The sequence below is a fragment of the Lipotes vexillifer genome, unplaced genomic scaffold (assembly GCF_000442215.2).
Source record: "Lipotes vexillifer unplaced genomic scaffold, Lipotes_vexillifer_v1.1 scaffold1747, whole genome shotgun sequence".
Lineage (NCBI taxonomy): Eukaryota > Metazoa > Chordata > Mammalia > Artiodactyla > Lipotidae > Lipotes > Lipotes vexillifer.
The window spans coordinates 18,442-37,626 of record NW_006772865.1 but is presented as its reverse complement, the minus strand read 5'-3'; the positions used below and the strand labels follow the sequence as shown (position 1 = coordinate 37,626).

At 40.4% G+C, this 19,185-nt stretch overlaps 1 protein-coding gene and 1 pseudogene across 3 annotated transcripts in view; one reads left to right on the top strand and one right to left on the bottom strand.

The window, feature by feature from the left end:
* UBE2K (ubiquitin conjugating enzyme E2 K) overlaps window positions 1-13,217 on the bottom strand; it is an 80,318-nt gene extending 67,101 nt beyond the window's left edge. The window contains exon 1 of one of the 3 annotated variants that reach the window (XM_007447927.1): window positions 12,946-13,217. In XM_007447927.1, coding sequence (XP_007447989.1) covers window positions 12,946-13,008 — 63 coding nt within the window. In that variant the 5' untranslated portion in view covers window positions 13,009-13,217. The remainder of the gene's footprint in view (window positions 1-12,945) is intronic. The other 2 variants (XM_007447929.1, XM_007447928.1) reach the window with 2 other exon arrangements.
* LOC103086588 (probable tubulin polyglutamylase TTLL1 pseudogene) lies at window positions 1,024-2,287 on the top strand (annotated as a pseudogene).
* Window positions 13,218-19,185: the final 5,968 nt, after the last annotated feature.

The window sequence follows — 19,185 nt, the reverse complement described above, 5'->3', positions numbered from 1 at the left end:
GGGGGGGGCGGCAGGTGTGGCATACTTTAAATGTTACTAAGCCTATTACGTTTCAGGCACCATACTGGATACTGAAGAGAAAAAGATGAATAAGAACCCTCAAGGAGCCCAATGATCTAGCAGGAGCAAAAAGACATATACAATTACCAAAAATATAATAACTGCTCTAAAAACAAACCCCAACAAAGTGATACTGGAGAAAAAAGGTAAACTGTGGGTTCAAGAAAAGCTTATCAGCGACTTCTCTGATGGTGCAGTGCCAATGCAAGGAACACAGGTTTGAGCCCTGGTCCGGGAAGACCCCACATGCTACGGAGCAACTAAGCCTGTGCACCACAACTACTGAGCCTGTGCTCTAGAGCCCATGAGCCAAAACTACTGAAGCCCTCGCACCTAGAGCCCGTGCTCCGCAAGAAGAGAAGCCACCGCAATGAGAAGCCCGCGCACCGCAATGAAGAGAGCCCCCGCTCGCTGCAACTAGAGACAGCCCACGCGCCACAACTAGAGAAAGCCCACGCGCAGCAACAAAGACCCAATGCAGCCAAAAACAAATAAATAAATTTTAAAAAAGAAAAAAAAGAAAAGCTTATCAGAAATGGCATTTTAGGAGAAGTAAGTTTTTCAAAAGGCAAAGAAAGGAGGTTAAGGATTTATTCCAAGCAGACAGAACTCAATATAGCTAAAGGCTGGAGGGAGAGTGAGGGTCTGAGGTATGTTCAGGCATACAACTTAAGTTGAGACTTGACAGAAAATAAGGAAAGGTAGGCTAGCATGCAATAGGGGGTAGACAATGTAAAGGAAAATGACAAAATGATGTTTTAAAAATTAAATCCAGGGAGGCAGGGCTGGGCTGCGGTGCACGGCCACCGTCCTCCGTGCTCCTGGGCGTTCCTCCGCGCTGTGCGCCCCACAGGAGGAAGTCACAGGAAAACAATCTGACATCAGGTGAGAATCCAACTCAAAACTGGGTGAAACTGAAGAGAAGTTGGACGTTCCCATTGGCTCCTTAAGTACCTATGGATTATGGCAGGAAAAGTGAAATGGGTCACTGATATCAAGAAGTCATTGCTGATAAATAACTCTGAAAAGAGAGGATGGGTCCAAGTGACAGAAAACGAGGACTGGAATTTTTACTGGAAGAGCAAGCAAACCATCCGCAATGTTTTTAGTGTCGAAACTGGCTACCGGCTCTCAGATGATCAAATAGTCAACCATTTCCTGAACCACTATGAACTGATGCAGAAGGATTTGATGGTGAAAAACATCAAGAGATACTGGAAAGAGCTGGAGAAGGGAGTCCTTTAGCAGAGAAGGACGAAAGTGGAAAACACCTCTACCTGAACTTCGTCCCCATCACCTACATGCTGCCCGCCGACTACAACCTGTTCGTGGAGTTCAGGAAAAGCCCTTCCAGCACCTGGATCATGAAACCTTGTGGCAAAGCTCAGGGAAAGGGCATCTTTCTGATCAACAAGCTCTCACAAATCAAAAAGTGGTCCTGGGACAGCAAAACATCTTCATTCATGACTCAGTCTACCAAGGAAGCCTATGTGATCTCTCTGTACATTAACAACCCGTTACTAATCAGCGGCAGGAAGTTTGACCTGCGCTTGTATATTCTGGTGTCTACGTACCGCCCACTGCGCTACTACATGCATAAACTTGGATTTTGCTGCTTTTGCATAGTAAAATACACCCCGAGTACGAGTGAGCTGGATAACATGTTTGTTCATCTCACCAACGTTGCCATTCAGAAACATGGGGAGGACTACAACCACATCCAGGGGGGCACGTGGACCGTGAACAACCTGTGGCTCTACCTGGAGAGCACCCAAGGCAAGGAGGTGAGCAGCAAGCTGTTCAATGAGATCCACTGGATCTTCATGCAGACGCTGAAGGCCGTGGCACCCATGATGAACAACGACAAACACTGCTTTGAGTGCTACAGCTATGACATCATCATCAACGACAAGCTGAAGCCCTGGCTGATAGAGGTGAATGCTCCCCATCCCTCACCTCCAGCACTGCCAACGACCAAATCCTTAAGTATAACCTGATTAATGACACCCTCAACATCGCGGTCCCTAACGTTGAAATTCCAGACTGTAAATGAAACGAGTCACCCCCAAAGGAATTCCTTGGCAATTATGAAATTCTGTATGACGAGGAGCTGGCACAAGGCGACAAGGTTGACCAAGGGCTGAGAAGTCCACCAGGCCAGTCGCCGGGGCCCAGAGGGGGCCGATAGAGAGACTCCAGGACGACCGTCCTCACAACCTGGAAGTGACCTCTAGTGAGAGCAAGACTCCAGCCTGGACTTGTCACTGCACCCACCCTTGCTGAAGACCTATTTTGGAAATTTCCTTTTTCTAGAGCTTTTTTCCTTTCCTAAACCCTGTAATAAAGGCACTTCTTTGGAAGGTTAAAAAAAAAAAATTAAATCCAGTGGCATGGCGCCAGTTGAATTAGAAGTTGGGACAGACCAAAGGCAGAGAACTAAATGTAAATAAGCAAACTATTTTAATATAAATAGTCCATCTGAGAAGTGAAAACCTGACCTAAGATGATTAACAAAAAACGCAAAAGCGGAAACAAAGATTCAGGAGATAAATGGATGATGGAGGACGACGAAATCAGTAACTTACAAAGGATAGTAAGAGAAGTCGAAGAAAAACCAGAAAAGTCATATCAGAGTAACCGAAAGGGGAAAGCTCTAAGATGGAATTGGAAACGTGGAAGAAAGAGGTACAAAATGGACAACTGCTGAAAAGTTACTTTTCGTTTCACAATTTAGAAGATATTGGTTAATGCCTGTAAAAGTAGTTTCAATATGATATGATAGAGACAGAAGAAATCTGAGTACAGAAGTTAAGGAATGAATTAACTTTTAAGAACCAAATACAGGAGAATATCTTTATGATAACCAGAGTAGGAAAAGATTCCTTAAACAAAATACAAAAACCACACCACATAGGAAAAGACAGACAAATTTGGCTACTTTAAAAGTAAACTCAGGGGCTTCCCTGGTGGCGCAGTGGTTGAGAGTCCGCCTGCCGATGCAGGGGACACGGGTTTGTGCCCCGGTCCGGGAAGATCCCACATGCTGCAGGGGACACGGGTTCGTGCCCCGGTCCGGGAAGATCCCACATGCTGCGGAGCGGCTGGGCCCATGAGCCATGGCCGCTGAGCCTGCACATCCAGAGCCTGTGCTCCGCAACTGGAGAGGCCACAACAGTGAGAGGCCTGCGTACCGCAAAAAAATAAAAAATAAATAAATAAAAGTAATAATAATAGAAGTAAACTCAGTAAGATCAAAGATACAATAAAGTTAAGTGAGATAAGCCAGCAGAACAAATAATGTATAATAATCAAATTCATAGAGAAAGAAAATATTCAATAGAATGGTAACTGCCAGGGGTTGAGCACTGAGAAGTAAGGAGTTAGTGTTTAATGGGTACAGAGTTTCAATTTTACAAAAAGCAAAGTCTTGGAGATGGATGGTGGTATTGGTTGTACAACAATGTTAATGTACTTAATGCCACTGAAATTGTGCACTTACATATATACAGGATGGGCTTCCCTGGTGGCGCAGTGGTTGAGAGTTTGCCTGCCGATGCAGGGGACACGGGTTCGTGCCCCGGTCCGGGAAGATTCCACATGCCGCGGAGCGGCTGGGCCCGTGAGCCATGGCCGCTGAGCCTGTGCGACCGGAGCCTGTGCTCCGCAACGGGAGAGAAAATATATATATATATATATATATATATATATATATACAGGATGAGGCACTTCCCTGGTGATCCTGCAGTTAAGACTCGTCGCTCCCAATGCAGGGGGCCCAGGTTTGATCCCTGGCCAGGGAACTAGAGCCTGAACGCCGCAACTAAAAGATCCTGCATGCGACAACGAAGATGCCGCGTGCCACAACTAAAACCCCAGTGCAGCAAAATAAATAAATAAATATTTTTAAAAAATACAATGAAAAGTTTTATGGGGCTTCCCTGGTGGCGCAGTGGTTGGGAGTCCGCCTGCCGATGCAGCAGACACAGGTTTGTGCCCCGGTCCAGGAAGATCCCACATGCCGCAAAGCGGCTGGGCCCGTGAGCCATGGCCGCTAAGCCTGCGCGTCCAGAGCCCGTGCTCCGCGATGGGAGAGGCCACAACAGTGAGAGGCCCGCGTACCGCAAAAAAAAAAAAAAAAAAAAAAAAAAAAAAGAGAGAGAGAAAACACAAGTTTTCTGATGTTATTTACCACAATTTTTTTAAAAAGAGCATAAAAAAAGATAAGACAGTTAGAAATTAAGCCACATAACAGAAGTAAACAAAATTATACAGATAAAGAATTCTTACAAATCAATAAGAAAAATACAAAACACACAAATTCTTAAAAATGGGTAAGGAGGGCTTCCCTGGTGGCACAGTGGTTGAGAGTCCGCCTGCCAATGCAGGGGACACGGGTTTGTGCCCCGGTCCGGGAAGATCCCACATGCCGCGGAGCGGCTGGGCCTGTGAGCCATGGCCCCTGAGCCTGCGCGTCCGGAGCCTGTGCTCCGCAATGGGAGAGGCCACAACAGTGAGAGGCCCGCGTACCGCAAAAAAAAAAAAAAAAAAAAAAAAAAAAAAAGGGTAAGAAATGCAAACACTAATTTTACAAAAGAAAGCCTTACGGCCAATAAACACAAAAACATGCTTAATATCTCTACTGACAAGGGAAATGAAAATAAGCTATCATTTCATATCCATCAGACTGACAAAAATCTAAACCTTCCAAATGTCAGGTCCCTAGAATTATTTACTTCTAGAGCAAGTGTAAATTGATAGTCATTGGGAGAACAATGATGCAATATCAAGTCATGCAGAAGATGCAAATACACTCAGATCCTGAAAGTCTACTTCCTATAAAACCCTTATGTGCCCAAGAAAACAACTATAATAATGTTCAATGCATCCTTTTTTATAATCTCTAAAAGCTGGAACTACGCGCCATCAATAAGAAAATGAATTTTTAAAACTGTGACACAAAATACTCTACATAGTAGACCCTTGAACAATGAGGGGGGTTAGGGATACCGATCCCCTGCTCAAACAAAAATCCAAGTATGACTTATAGTTGACCCTCCATATACCCAGTTCCTCCACATCTTCACATTCAATCAACAGTGGATTGTGTAGTACTGCAGTGTTTACTATGGGAAAAAATCTGCATATAAATAGATTCATGCAGTTCAAACCCATGTTGGTCAACAGTCAACTGTAGTTTAAAATTGAAGAACTAGAGCATATGCATCGTCACAGATAAGTCTCAAAAAACAACGCTGAGAAGAAAAGTTGCAGGAGATGTAGAAGTTTAAAATACTAAAAAGTGATTTTACACTCAAAAATACTGTGTTTATCAACAGTAAAAACAAAAATATGAATGGGGGGATATACTCAACCCCAGCATAGTGGTCACTTAAAGGAAAGAGAACAGAATGAGCTTTGTCTGTATGTTTTGTTTCATTTCTTGGGGAGGTGGAGGAAGGGCTAAACCCAGTATGAGTTAACATCTATTAAATCTGGACCATGGATATAAAGGTGTTCATATATTATTTCTTAACTGCTAAGTCTAAAATATAATTTTTTTAACATCTTTAAAGATAATGGATAGGAAGCAAGCAGCAGTATATGAGTATATGATTGTACTCTATTCTTTCCACCATAACCAGTAAACAGAGTCAGAGACCTGGTTTTAAACCCCTGTTCCACCAAGTTACTTGACACTGAGGAAAGTTACTTAATTTCTTCAGAGCTCCAACTTTCTAATCCATAAAACAAGAATAACACCCATCTCATAAGGCTGTCATATATATAAAATATCAGATAGTAGACATTCAACTACAGGTAGTTACTGTTTTAAATTTGCAGTAAAGGCACTTCCCTGGTGGTCCAGTGGGTAAGACTCCATGCTCCCAGTGCAGGGGGCCCAGGTTCAATCCCTGGCCGGGGAACTAGATCCTGCATGCATGCCACAACTAAGAAGTCCACATGCCGCAACTAAAGATGACGTGCCACAACTAAGACCCGGAGCAGCCAAAATAAATAAATAAATGTTAAATTTGCAGTAAAAGCAAAGAACTAAAGGGAGGGAAAGGACAAGGATTTTGAATGAAATGAAATTGTCTCACCTTTTCAGAATTACATAACAGAACATAAGATGGATGTCACATGGATGTGACCATGACTTTCTGGTTTCCAAGACCCAACTTTAAAACAGGGATTTTAGAAAGGAATTCAAGATTACACACCAGAGGATTAGCATATGGATTCCATGGTCCAGTTAAAGGAGACCAGAGCCATGTCAAGAAGTCCAAAATAATCCCATTACTCCATATTATATGAAAGGCTCCCAAATAATTTACTTGTTTTTCACTCAGAAAGGTCATTTTAACACAAACTTCTCTCCAATTTATAACTGTCTCCTAAAGAAAGACTAACCAACATCTCCAGAACAAAGCCCACATATATTCTTTTGTATTCCCCTTGGCCACCAGCGCCCATAGGTTATTTGCACACAAAGAAACAATATCAGAAGTACTAAAGTCCCTCATCATGTCATTAAGCCTTTTCTGGAGGCAAATTCCCGTAGAGCTATCACTAAACCATTGAAGGAAACCTTTACGGTCCAAGGACAACAATAAGCAGAGTATGAAAGTACAGTTAATTTTGACATCTTAGCAGCTATCCATTTACTGAATGTTCCAAGCACTGCTCTAAGCACTGTAAAGCCTCTACTGATCTCCCTATTTACAGATAAGAAAGCTGAAACAGTCAGTGCTGTAGGTATTAAGCAGAAAAGCCAGGACTGAACGCAACTCTAATTCCAAAGCCCACACTCTTAATCACTAAGCTAAACTCACTACATTATGCTTGGGGAAGTAAGTATCTCTGCCTCCTGGCAGACTTTTCTCACAGTAAGAGAGAAAAGCAAAATATATTTAATACAATACTCAATATTGAACTGTCACCCACTGTTGTACTTAGTTTTATTAGCATTCAGCTTTTATATTGTTTATGAAAAGTATAGTCCCATAAAGCAACCATATATAATGGTTGGAGTAAACTGGTATGCCAAAAGCTTGGGTGAAGTTCACCATTAACCAGATCTGAGTCACTGAGCAAAAATCAATCTCTCTAGGCCTCAGTTTCCTGATCTTATAGATGAAGTTTTTGGCCTAGATCTAAGGTCTCTTTCAACTTTAACACTCAACACATTTTCTAAGACACTGTTAATGCATGCTTTGAACAAAGACTTTGAAAGTCATCTTTTGAAAACCTTTAAAATGAAATCATATAGTATATGCTCTTATGTCTATCCTTTTACTCAAACATACTCAAAGCAAAAAACAAACATACTCAGGGTGTCCCTGGTGGCGCAGTGGTTGAGAATCCGCCTGCCGATGCAGGGGACATGGGTTCGTGCCCCAGTCTGGGAAGATCCCACATGCCGCGGAGCAGCTGGGCCCATGAGCCATGGCCGCTGAACCTGCGCGTGCGGAGCCTGTGCTCCGCAACGGGAGAGGCCACAACAGTGAGAGGCCCGCATATCGCAAAAAAAAAAAAAACACATACTCAAAGTTAGTCTGTGCTATTAAAAACCAAGAAAATGACTGGAAAGCGGTGGGGTGTGGGGATTCTGATGGTGCTGGTAATATTAATATTCTGTTTGTTTTGGGTGCTGGTCACACTTTATTGTATGTACTTTGTATATTACCATTTATTATTTTGATATTAAAAAGGTGTTTTTTTTCTCCAAAGAAAACTTATGTGTTCTAACTCCACAACTATGTTTGTGTATATCAGAGCTGTGCAACCTTTTTGTTATAAATATATAAATGTGGTGCTTTGTGACCACCTAGAGGGGTGGGATAGGGAGGGTGGGAGGGAGACACAAGACGGAGGAGATATGGGGTATATGTATATATATATAGCTGATTCACTTTGTTATAAAGCAGAAACTAACACACCACTGTAAAGCAACTATACTCCAAACAAGATGCTAAAATAAATATATAAATATATATATTTATATATACACATATATATATAAAAATGTGTTTCTTGCCTAATTTTGTCCATAACCCTGCTCCCTAGTTCCAGTTCAGGCATCTACAGAAGAGATCATTTACTTGTAAATTACAGTATTCCTGGAATTCCTTTATTAGTGTCTCCTGAAATTCGAAGTCAGTCTTACTTTTCCTTTGGAACCTAGCTCAAGAACCTCCCTACATACACATACCCTTAGAACTCCCATAGCATTGATTCTTTGCATCTAACATTTTTATCTACCTCCAACCAGGTTAAGTCTTTTAGGGCTGTTGTCAATATGCTCAATAACTGCTGATAACATATTTACTGAGAAATAATAATATATATTCTTTACAAAGGGGTGACCTGCAAAGGGATCCCAAATGCATCTAACTCTGTGCCTGATAGACAGGGATCAAAGCCTTTATAATAACCAAAAAAAAAAAAAAAAAGAGAGAAGAAGAGAAATGCACCCCAAAGAGTATTACTTGGACAGGCTTTTTAAGTTGCTGTGTTTTTTTTACCTCAAATCTATAATACTTTCCTTGCTCAACCTACACCCAGAACCTCTTAAGGCACACTATCTAAATAAGTTAAACTGAACTATAATTTACATAGCTGTAAAAACATACCACTTTTCTATTAGTAAAAAATTGTTCAAATTCTGGTAACATTAGTTTATAGCAGGAAATTTCAGCTTTTTCCTTAAATCAAAAAGGAAAAAGTTTAAAAGAAAATGATGATAATTAATTGATAAGGGGCAAAGTCTTAAAACAAAAACAGAACATTCAAACCTAGTAGTAGCCATGCTATATAATTTTTTGTACCTTTACTTCCCGTTCATTCATCTTTTAGAGAAATTATACTACACATCCTACCTAGTTAACAGTCTTAAATGTTCTTCTAAAGAGTTCTGTCTACAGCAGTGGTTCTCAGCATTTGGCAAAGTCTGGAGACATTTTTAGTTGATATGATTGGCAGGGAGAGGGTAGGGAGGTGGAGGGAGGATTGCCTGTGCTATTGGCATCTAGTGCTATTAGTCAGGGATAGTGCTAAACATCCTACAATGCACAGGAGAGCCACCCACAACAAAGAATTCATTATCTGCCCCACATGCCCCACATAGTGCCAAGGTTGCATGGTCTACAGAAATCAAGAGACTTTCTTCTAAAGATTTGCAACTAGTTCTACACAGAATAATCAAATATATAAAATTTAAAATAAAAGATACAAAAATCCATTTAAATCCTTAAGGAAAACGTATACAATAGTAATTTTCGTGAAACCAATTTGTTAATGCCATAGATTTAAATATTCCCTATGAGAATCCTAGAAAATCCTAGTTAGCAAAGTGCAGCTACAATATGAAAAAAACTACAGGTACCATACAGCACAAGAACAAGCAAGAGTATGTGCACTGATTTAAGGGCATTTTACTTCACTGAACATCAAATTTAAAAATATTTTCCATATTGAAATGCAAGTAAACCTTTAATTACAGGTAACACTTATTTTAATGTTTAAACTAACAAATTAGGTTGTGTTTAAATCCTTCAATCAGTAATACAAACCAGGTTCAATTATTTTTAAATAATTAAAAGTATGCCTACCTTTGGCAAGTCATGACAGCATGGTACAATATAAACACAAGCAGACTTAGATCTACATCTCAAAGCTATACATTTGCGGACAAATAATTTAACTTCTCTGAATCTCAATTTTCTCATCTAAGAAATAAGAAATCTAATTCAAAGACCTGTTCTTGAGAATTAGCAATAATGTATATAAACAAATGGAACTGAGAGCTCCTCTACAAATGGTGGTTAATTGTTAATACCAATAATAATTGATAGTAAATAATAATACAACCTATGAATGCAGATTATAGTTTTATTCTATCCTCGTAAGCAACAACTCATTTATGTAATTCAACTCAAAAAATAACCATAAAATGTACTTTAAATCAATTTTCCATGCCTAGCAACTTTGAAACATTACTTAAAATTCACACTCAGATTTAAATAAACCTGACACATAAAGGACAGACTTCCAAACAGTTTCAGGAAAAAAGGCCTACATGGTTTATTTATTTTGAGTAAATAACATATTAGCATGACTCAAAATTCAAAAGGGATCTTTTGATGCCTGTTGCCCAAGACACCCAATGACAGAGAAGCAATCAATGTTACCAATTTCTCATTAATCCTTTCACCTATACAGACAAATACACCTATTCTCCCACTTCTGACACAAATGGTGGCCTCCTCCCACTATTCTGCACTGTGCTTTTCACATTTAATTTATCTTGGAGGCTACATTTTAACTAACAACACACTCCAACAGTGGCCACTTACAACTTCTTATGGCCAGAATTCAGCAAATGTCAGCTATCTTTACTAAGGCACTTAAAAGGGGAAAATAAAATCCTTAAAATCAATCAGGAGTCTTAGTAAACACAAGCATATGAAATAAACTTTGGTAAAATGGAGATTTACATGAGGAAATACTTGATTACTTGACCAGCCACTCAAATACTGCATTTACATACATAAAAAGGAAACACGTGGACTGTACTACGAGTTCTTCAATGAGTTGAAAATAATCAACATAATCCACTTATAGAACTGGACCTAGTAAAATATCAATTAAATAAAATATTGGCGAAAATAAAGCTATTTACTGGTTATATATTCCAATATCTGACCCTTTCCTAAATGTTCTTTTAACTTACTTTCTGGAATAAGTTTCATTCCAGATTTATAAAGGTACTGTTCTTAAAAAAGTAATTTGCCTGTTTGTATTTTGTTTTCTTCCTCTGAAACACTATGTCACTTGAAGCAAGGCTTCATCATCCCTTACTTAACATAGAGCTGTATTATTTTAACAATATGCATTACTATAGCAATACAAGATTTCTTTTAAGCATAAATTTAAGTACTAAGAATACCATGGTGAAAAGTCAACTCACATAATGCAGAGACTATATGAATTATGAGAGCAGTAACTTACCACCTTTAATTAATAGAAAATAACGCACTAAAGTCTTATATTAAGTGTCAAGCTTGTACAACTGTATCACAGAAGAAATGTTTTAGGCTACTGGCAACAATATTAGCTGCAAACTTTCACTAGGAAGATATATGTCAACTGTCCTGGAATATATTTTCTTATTAGAGAAAAACTTAGAATCACTGTTTCACTGTATATCAGTACAGGCATTTACGACTCTTTTTCTGCACTGTACCACAAAAATACAAAGTCATCCTTCCATTCAGAGTTTTGGCACTTGAACAAATACAGAGGTCAGAGTACATACACATGCTCTGTAAAACCAGTCATTACTTATATACTATTACATTCAATAAATCTGCTAGAATTTGGCATTTTCAAAGAATTTTAAAGAATTTTCTCCATGTCTAACTGGAAAAATACATAATCACTTTAGACTCAAATAAAGTTCAACTGCTATCAGACTTATGTTAATAACTCATCACATACTTAGAATGCTGAATTTCACAAATCATTAAGATCATTAAAGTACCAATGTAAGAGTAAAATACAAATAGCAATAATACATCCAATAATGATACATGACATCTTGAAAATAACCAGTCAGTATTTTTAATCTCTCTTTGTTGAATCCAAGGAGGAAAACAACCTAGCATTCTTCTTGATTTGGGTATGAAAAAAAAACTGTACTGATCCGTTCATAATTTTGAGTCAAATTACTAAAACACTTTAAATATCTTACATTAATAAGTGCGGCTAATACAAGAGTATCTAAAATTTCCAAAGGACTCAAGAGCAGGTTAAGACAAAAAATTTTTTAATCATTTCAGATATAAATATGTTGGGATAAACCTACTTACTTAAAAGTGAAATATAACAATGTGTTAATCTGCTGAAACCTCGTTTTTTAATAGGGATGTTCTTCAAAAGTAAGAATCAAGTTAACTATGAGGGACATCATAATGAAGTTAACTATGAGGGACATCATAGCGAAGTTTCATGGCACAACACAACAGTGTCACAGAGGCACTGTCTTGGGACACTCTGTAACTTGTAGACAGTATTTTGAAATAAGCTTCTCGTACACTCCATTATTTTATCCTAATCCTAGCTAAAAATATTTAAATGCCTTTAATACACCAAACAACTTGCCTTTACCCAGTCAAAAAGCTTTAGATGTCGATCGAAAAGAGGCCTAGATGTCGGGGTAAGCAGAAATGAGATAACGGTCTAATATGGAATTAATTTCCTATCTCAGGTGAAAATTCCCTTATCCCCCCCAACTCAAAGAAGACAGCACCTCATTATGCCTTCTCTTCTTTCCCAATACCGAACTGAGGAGTAACTCTGAACGTCCTTCTTTCATCAACACCTAAGGACTCGCATCGCTCCTTCCTTAAGGAAAGGACCGTGGCGGCCAGACCAGTTATAACCCAGAATACCCTTAAAAACAGTGGGCCTTCGGGCAGCGCGGCTCTCCGGATCCAGTTACCACCTTTCCCCTTCCCCCAACCCACCTCCCGGGCTTTCTCAGGCTCGGCCTGCTCCCTCCCCACCCTACAGCCACACTTCCAGCTGTTGCCAGTGCCTTGGGGCTCTCTCTAGAGCTCACACCCCGCCGATGAGCGCCCCTCCTCCACCCGCCCCCCTAGCCGTATTCCTCCCCAAACCACCCGCCCGCGAGACCGTCCATCCCAGGGCCCTGGGAGGGGAGGGGAAAACGGCGGAAGGAGGGGGAGACTGCTGCTTCCCCACAAGCAGAAGGGTGGCAGCAAAGAAGGCCACCCTGGGGTTACCAGGGATATTGGGGTCGCCACTGGAAGGGCCCTCCCGCCCTGGGCTGAGGTGGGGGACGTCCGGGAGTTCATTTCTGACCTCCTCGCTCTTCAGCACCTCCTTGAACTCCCGCTTGATTCGCTGCACCGCGATGTTGGCCATGTCTCCGCCCGCAGCTGATTCGTACCCGCCTCCTCCGCCACCGTTACGACCACCGCCACCGCCGCCACCTCTTCCTCCACCGCCTCCTCCCTCTGCGAGTCACACCGGAGCACACGAACGCTGCCAACGCCACCCCTGCCGCCGCGCTCTCCTGAGCGTGGAATCACCTCCGCGCCCGGCCACCAAAATGGCGCCGGGTCCGCGCATGCGCACGACGCTGACACGGCCGGGCGGCGCAGCCGCTGCCGTCGTAGCCCCTTACGCCACAGTCGCGAGCCCGCGCCGCGCCTCGCGTCTGTGCCCGAGCTGCGGCCGCGTGGCTCCGCCCTGCCGGCGTTTGGGGCCAGGAGGGTGCGGCTTCTGCGCCGGCCGGCGCTACCCAGGCCTCCGCGGTCTTCTCCGGCGCCTCCTCCTCTGTACGAACCAATGTGATATGGTCGAGGCTTCCAGAATTTAGCCTCTAACCGAAGGTTCGAATCCAACCTGACCGGTTCATGCGGCCCCACTCAGCTCAGAGCGCCGCCCTGACTCAGCCAGACCCAGAACCCACGGGATTAATGTAGCCGTGTGTGTCTAGTGTCTGAAAACACTGTCCCGGAACTCAGTCCGACCCATTTTCTATTGGTAAAGAAAATCCACTGCGGTTCGTTTTTGTTCTGAAGCCATTATAATACTGTTACTACAATCATCCCAGGATCTTTCCAGGTACAACAAATCATTAAATTAAGTGTGGTCATTGTTGGGTCTCAGTTGTATCTAAGACCGCTTACTCCACGGAGATGCCTGAGAGTTCAGAAGCCGGATGTTGATCTTTGACCTACTTAGATAATTGATGCCAAGCCGTGGAACTAAAACCATAGTTTTTAAACTTGAATGTACATCAGAATCCCTGGAGAGCTTGTTTAAAAAAAAAAAAAAAAAAGATTGCTGCAGTGTAGTGTGGGCCTAATAATTTGCATTTTTAACAAGTTCCCGGGTGCTTCTGCTCCTGCTGCTGGTTCAGGGACCACACTATGAGAACCACTGAACTAAGCCCTGTAAAAATAGTTTATAAAGTGAACAATGGAGAATTAGATGTTTCTTGGGGACGAAGGGCAGCTTCTGTAAGCCTAGGGTCTACAACAGTGTCTGGAGCTAGTAGGCAGTCAATAAATATTGAATGAATAAATGAGTAAAGATAAGAGTAAAATGGGGCTTCCCTGGTGGCGCAGTGGTTGAGAGTCTGCTTGCCGATGCAGGAGGCGCGGGTTCGTGCCCCAGTCCGGGAAGATCCCTCATGCCGCGGAGTGGTTAGGTCCGTGAGCCATGGCCACTGCATTTGCGCGTCCAGAGCCTGTGCTCCGCAACGGGAGAAGCCACAACAGTGAGAGGCCCGCGTACCGCAAAAAAAAAAAAAAAAAAAAAAAAAAAGAGAGTAAAATGTTTTAAGTGGAAAGTAAATTTGAAAGTGGTTGCTAGGGCTTCCAGTAACTAATATGGTTTTGATGCTGAGGGATGCTTTGAATAGAGAACATTTTGTAATAAGTAATAACGTTTATTTAGAAGTTTATATTTCTGGCATTTCTTTCACCTAACCAATCAGTAAAGTGTCCTATTAGAAGAATATCATAAATACACCGTATTAGCAAAAATTACTAAAATTGTGGCAGTAGAAAAGAAAATAGCCACTGGGGGTGAATCATTCAGTGGAGGCACATGGCAAAAAAGAATTTATTGAACTCCTGCCGCGGGAACCAAGAGAGAATTTTAAATTCCAGCTCTCCTCCATACCAGCTCTATTGGTTTCCTCTTCTGCAAAATAAGGAAGCTGGAAGAGATGATCTCTTTCAAGTTTTAAGAGTTTAGAAATCTAAAACATCATCTCGAAACATTCCCGTAAATGGACTAATTAACTGTAAAACCCTTCCAGCAGAGCCCCCTAGTGGTCCTAACAGGAACCGACTATACATGTGGGTCATGGCCCAATAAATTATTGGTATAATGTATAAATCATGCAATGCTATGTGAATTTGTGCTAGTACATTAAAAATAGTTATTTCGAAGTGTGCAAAAATTTTTTGAATACTTTACATTTATCACCTTCATTCAGTCCCCAATATTAATCTTGGAACTTCAAAGAAATTTACAACACTCAAATCACTGGGAGACTAATTAGAAGGGTATGCTAATTTCTTTGGGGAAGAGAGGTTTGGTAATTTTTAAATGCACATAATCATTGGTCCTGAAATTCCACTTTCAGTCCATTTTTACAGTCCTTCCAGAGAATGAGGCAGCTGCAAATAAACTGACCTGAGACGATCCTCAAAATACATTCTAAGGGAAAAAGAGCATTATGCTAAAAGCAATGTGGTATCCTGGATTGGACCCTAGAACCAAAAGGACATAATTAGTGAAATCTGAATAAATTCTGTAATTTAGTTAGTAGTATTGTAGCAATGTTAATTTCCTAGTTTTGACATGGTACTATGATTATGTAAGATGCTAACAGTAGTAGAAGTGAGTAGAGTATACAAGATTCTCTAAAACTTTTCTGTAAATACAAAATTATTCCAAAAGAAAAATTTTATTTAAAAAAAATCACTATTCAGTCCAGATTGTGTGTAGTATACCACAAAGTATGTGATGGAAGAAAGGAATATGCTTGTGAATCTATAAAATGTCACTGGAAAAATACATCAGAAACTGACAGCATCATTGTAAAACAACTGTACCCCAATGAAAATAAATAAATAAAATTAAAATGTACAGAACATTAAAAAGAAAAAAAAAAGAAACTGACAGCAGTGGTTATCTCTGAGAAAACAGCTTAAGTTCCTTGGGGAAGGCAAAGTGGGAGACTTTTCATCATGTATCCCATTGTAAATTTTACCTGTTCAAAACTAATTTTTTAAAAATGAGTTTCCAGTAATGCAGATTATAAGCTCTTCACTATTATGATATAGTTCTGATTGCTTACTTCATTACATAATTAATTAAACAAATAATTATTGAATGCCTACTATGTGCCAGGCATAATCTAAGCCCTGGGGGCATACTAGTGAACAAGACCAAAAAAACCCTCGAATCGTAAAAGGATTTGCATTTTAGCAAGGATAAGGAAAAATTCATCTCAAAGTATAGTCTGAAGGCTCCTGGGGGGCCCCTGAGATGTCTTCAGGAGTCAATGTGCAATGCCCAAACTATTATCATAATAAAACTAAGATATTATTTGCCTTTTTACTGTGTTGACATATGCACTGATGATGTAGAAGCAGTAGTATGCAAAAAATTACTAGTAATAATTTTACTAATGTCATACACTCACTATTTGAAAATGCCAGTTTCACTTTAGAATGTCTTCAGTGAAGCAATAGAATTTTTTAAATTTATTTATTTTATTTTTATTTATTTTTGACTGCATTGGGTCTTCATTGCTGCGCACGGGCTTTCTCTACTTGTGGTGAGCGGGGACTACCGTTCATCACAGTGCGTGGGCTTCTCATTGCAGTGGCTTCTCGGAGCACGGGCACACGGCCTTCATTAGTTGTGGTGCATAGGCTCAGGCTCTAGAGCGCAGGCTCAGTAGTCTTGGCGCACTGGCATAGTTGCTCCGCCGCATGTGGGATCTTCCCAGTCCAGGGCTCAAACCCGTGTCCCCTGCATTGGCAGGCGGATTCTTAACCACTGCACCATCAGGGATGCCCCAGAAATTATTTTATTAAACTTCAACTTTAAAGTACATGTCAATATTTTATATGATACACGGGAAAGGTACATAAAGGACTTCTGCATACCAAAGTTCATGGTAAAGCACTTGTGCAAATGGTTGCGTTGCAAGCTGAACTTAGCCACTTTTTTCATGGACTTAAAATAATGATTGAGACAAACTATGTTTATTAAGAGTTGGGTATTTGGCAGGCGTTTTATCAAAAATGAACAAGGTACGCCTATCATGTCAAGGAAAACAACTGGCAGAATTTGTTGAAATGATAAAATTCAAGCTTTCAACAGAAAATTAGAGGGTTTTTTTAACCCATAAGAAAACTTTTTTTTTTTTTTTTTTTTTTTTGCGGTACGCGGGCCTCTCACTGTTGTGGCCTCTCCCGTTCTGGAGCACAGGCTCCAGACGCGCAGGCTCAGCGGCCATGGCTCACGGGCCCAGCCGCTCCACGGCATGTGGGATCTTCCCGGACTGGGGCACGACCCCGTGTCCCCTGCATCGGCAGGCGGACTCTCAACCACTGCGCCACCAGGGAAGCCCAAGAAAACTTTTTAATATGCGTCTTATTTTTTAATAAATTATATACAGGAAGTTCTACATATATAATGTATGTACATTATAAACCACACAGATATTTTTTAAATGATACAAAGGCAAATAGGTTCTAATATTTTCTTTTCCTAACTCCTAAGGCATTAGAAAATTAGAGTTTTAGAAAATATATCTGCCACTGTGACTTGACACCTTCCCAATATGCTTAAAGACCTTTCTGATTAAATTGGGTGATATTAATAAATGTGATTGCTAGAAATTATGCAATGAAGTATGTCAACATTTGGAAGATCTGCATAAATTAGTGAGGCAATAGTTTCCAAATGACCAATGCATGATGTCACAAAATCATGCATGGGTAAAACATCCATTCAAGAATCAAGACAGACCAATGGATTTTAATGTAACAGAATACAAAAAGTTCATTCATAACATTTCAGATTCCATATTGCACCTAACCTTTGAGAAACTACCATTTGTCTATATTTAGTTATCTGAAAAAAGTTATTAAAATATTCTTTCCCTTTCCAACTACATATCTGCGTGAGGCTGGATTTTCTTCATGTACTTCAACCAAAACAACATGTGCAACATATTGAATGCAAAGACATACATGAAAATCCAGCTGTGCTCTATTAAGCCAGGCATTAAAGAGATTTTGTTTGGGAAATATAGTTATTTTTCACTGAAGTTATACTATTTATATAAGCATGTATGGATTTTATTATAGTTATTAATAAATGTTTCAATAACTTCTCAGTTTTAATTTCTAACACAATGTTGTTTAACCCACATAAACAAATGCTTTTTGGAACCCTCAATATTTTTGAAGAGTGTAAAGGAGAACATCTGAGTATACTGTGCTGCTTAAGCATGAGATTTAGATCTAAAAAGTTTCCCAATTTCAGAATATATAATATATGTAAACATTATTTATGTGAACGTTGTGAAATTGGCTTTAGATGGATGGAGGAAAGTTCATCTGGTAACTCTTCTGATGTCTCTAACAGAACAATGTGTTTTGATGTGTTGAAGCACATAAAAAGAAACGTGACAAGGGATAATTGTGCTTTGCTGACCCCTGATAGTACTCGCCTACACTGGAACTGTTCAAGTCTTCCTTTTTGTAGCTTCTGATAGTTACTATTACTGCTCTACAGATTCAAATTTCCTGTTCTAAATGCAAAGCAATTTTTTTTTTCCTTCAGCCCTTTCCTGACCTTGTGTTTTGCCAGCTTTTTGAGACTTTTTTCCTCTGTCTCTTACCAATGCCTATTCTATCCAAGTCTGTCATTTAACTCTCTTTTTGAAACACTCTAAGGTCATTTTGCATTTTTTTTCTCCTCTTTCACTGAGTCCTTATGGTTCCCATCTTGTTAGCTCCTCTCCCTGTTACCCACCCCAGCTGGGGTGAGGAGCTCTAGCAGCAAGAGTAGAAAGCAGCATTTAGATCCGCAGTCGAACTGCATATTGATTGTAATGCACACTGTATTATCCCAAATATAGAGAATAGATCAGAAACCTCATCATTGTGGCTTTCAGAATATCTGCAGCATGGAGTAGAAAGCTTGTTTCAGTAGCACAGAATATGCTTCCTTGCCTTAAATTACTTATTGTTCCTGTCAGGCACAGAAGTTCGTTAGGTGGGAGATTTTTTAGGAAAGGACCTCATAATTCCACTCTGTCCAAGGAATATGCCTCTACAACTGGGACATGGCTATAGGACCTTCACACTCCACAGTCAATACACCAGCCACCTTTCTGGTAGACTGCCCTCTGCTGATCATCCCATTTGGTTTTGCTGAGTTCATGAATTCCTTTCTGTCCTCTAAACCAGAGGCCTCTCTTTTAGAGCCTAGAATCACTGGAGCCCCAATGCAAAACTCCCAATCCTCCAGAAGCTACTCTTCAAAATCCCCTTCCTC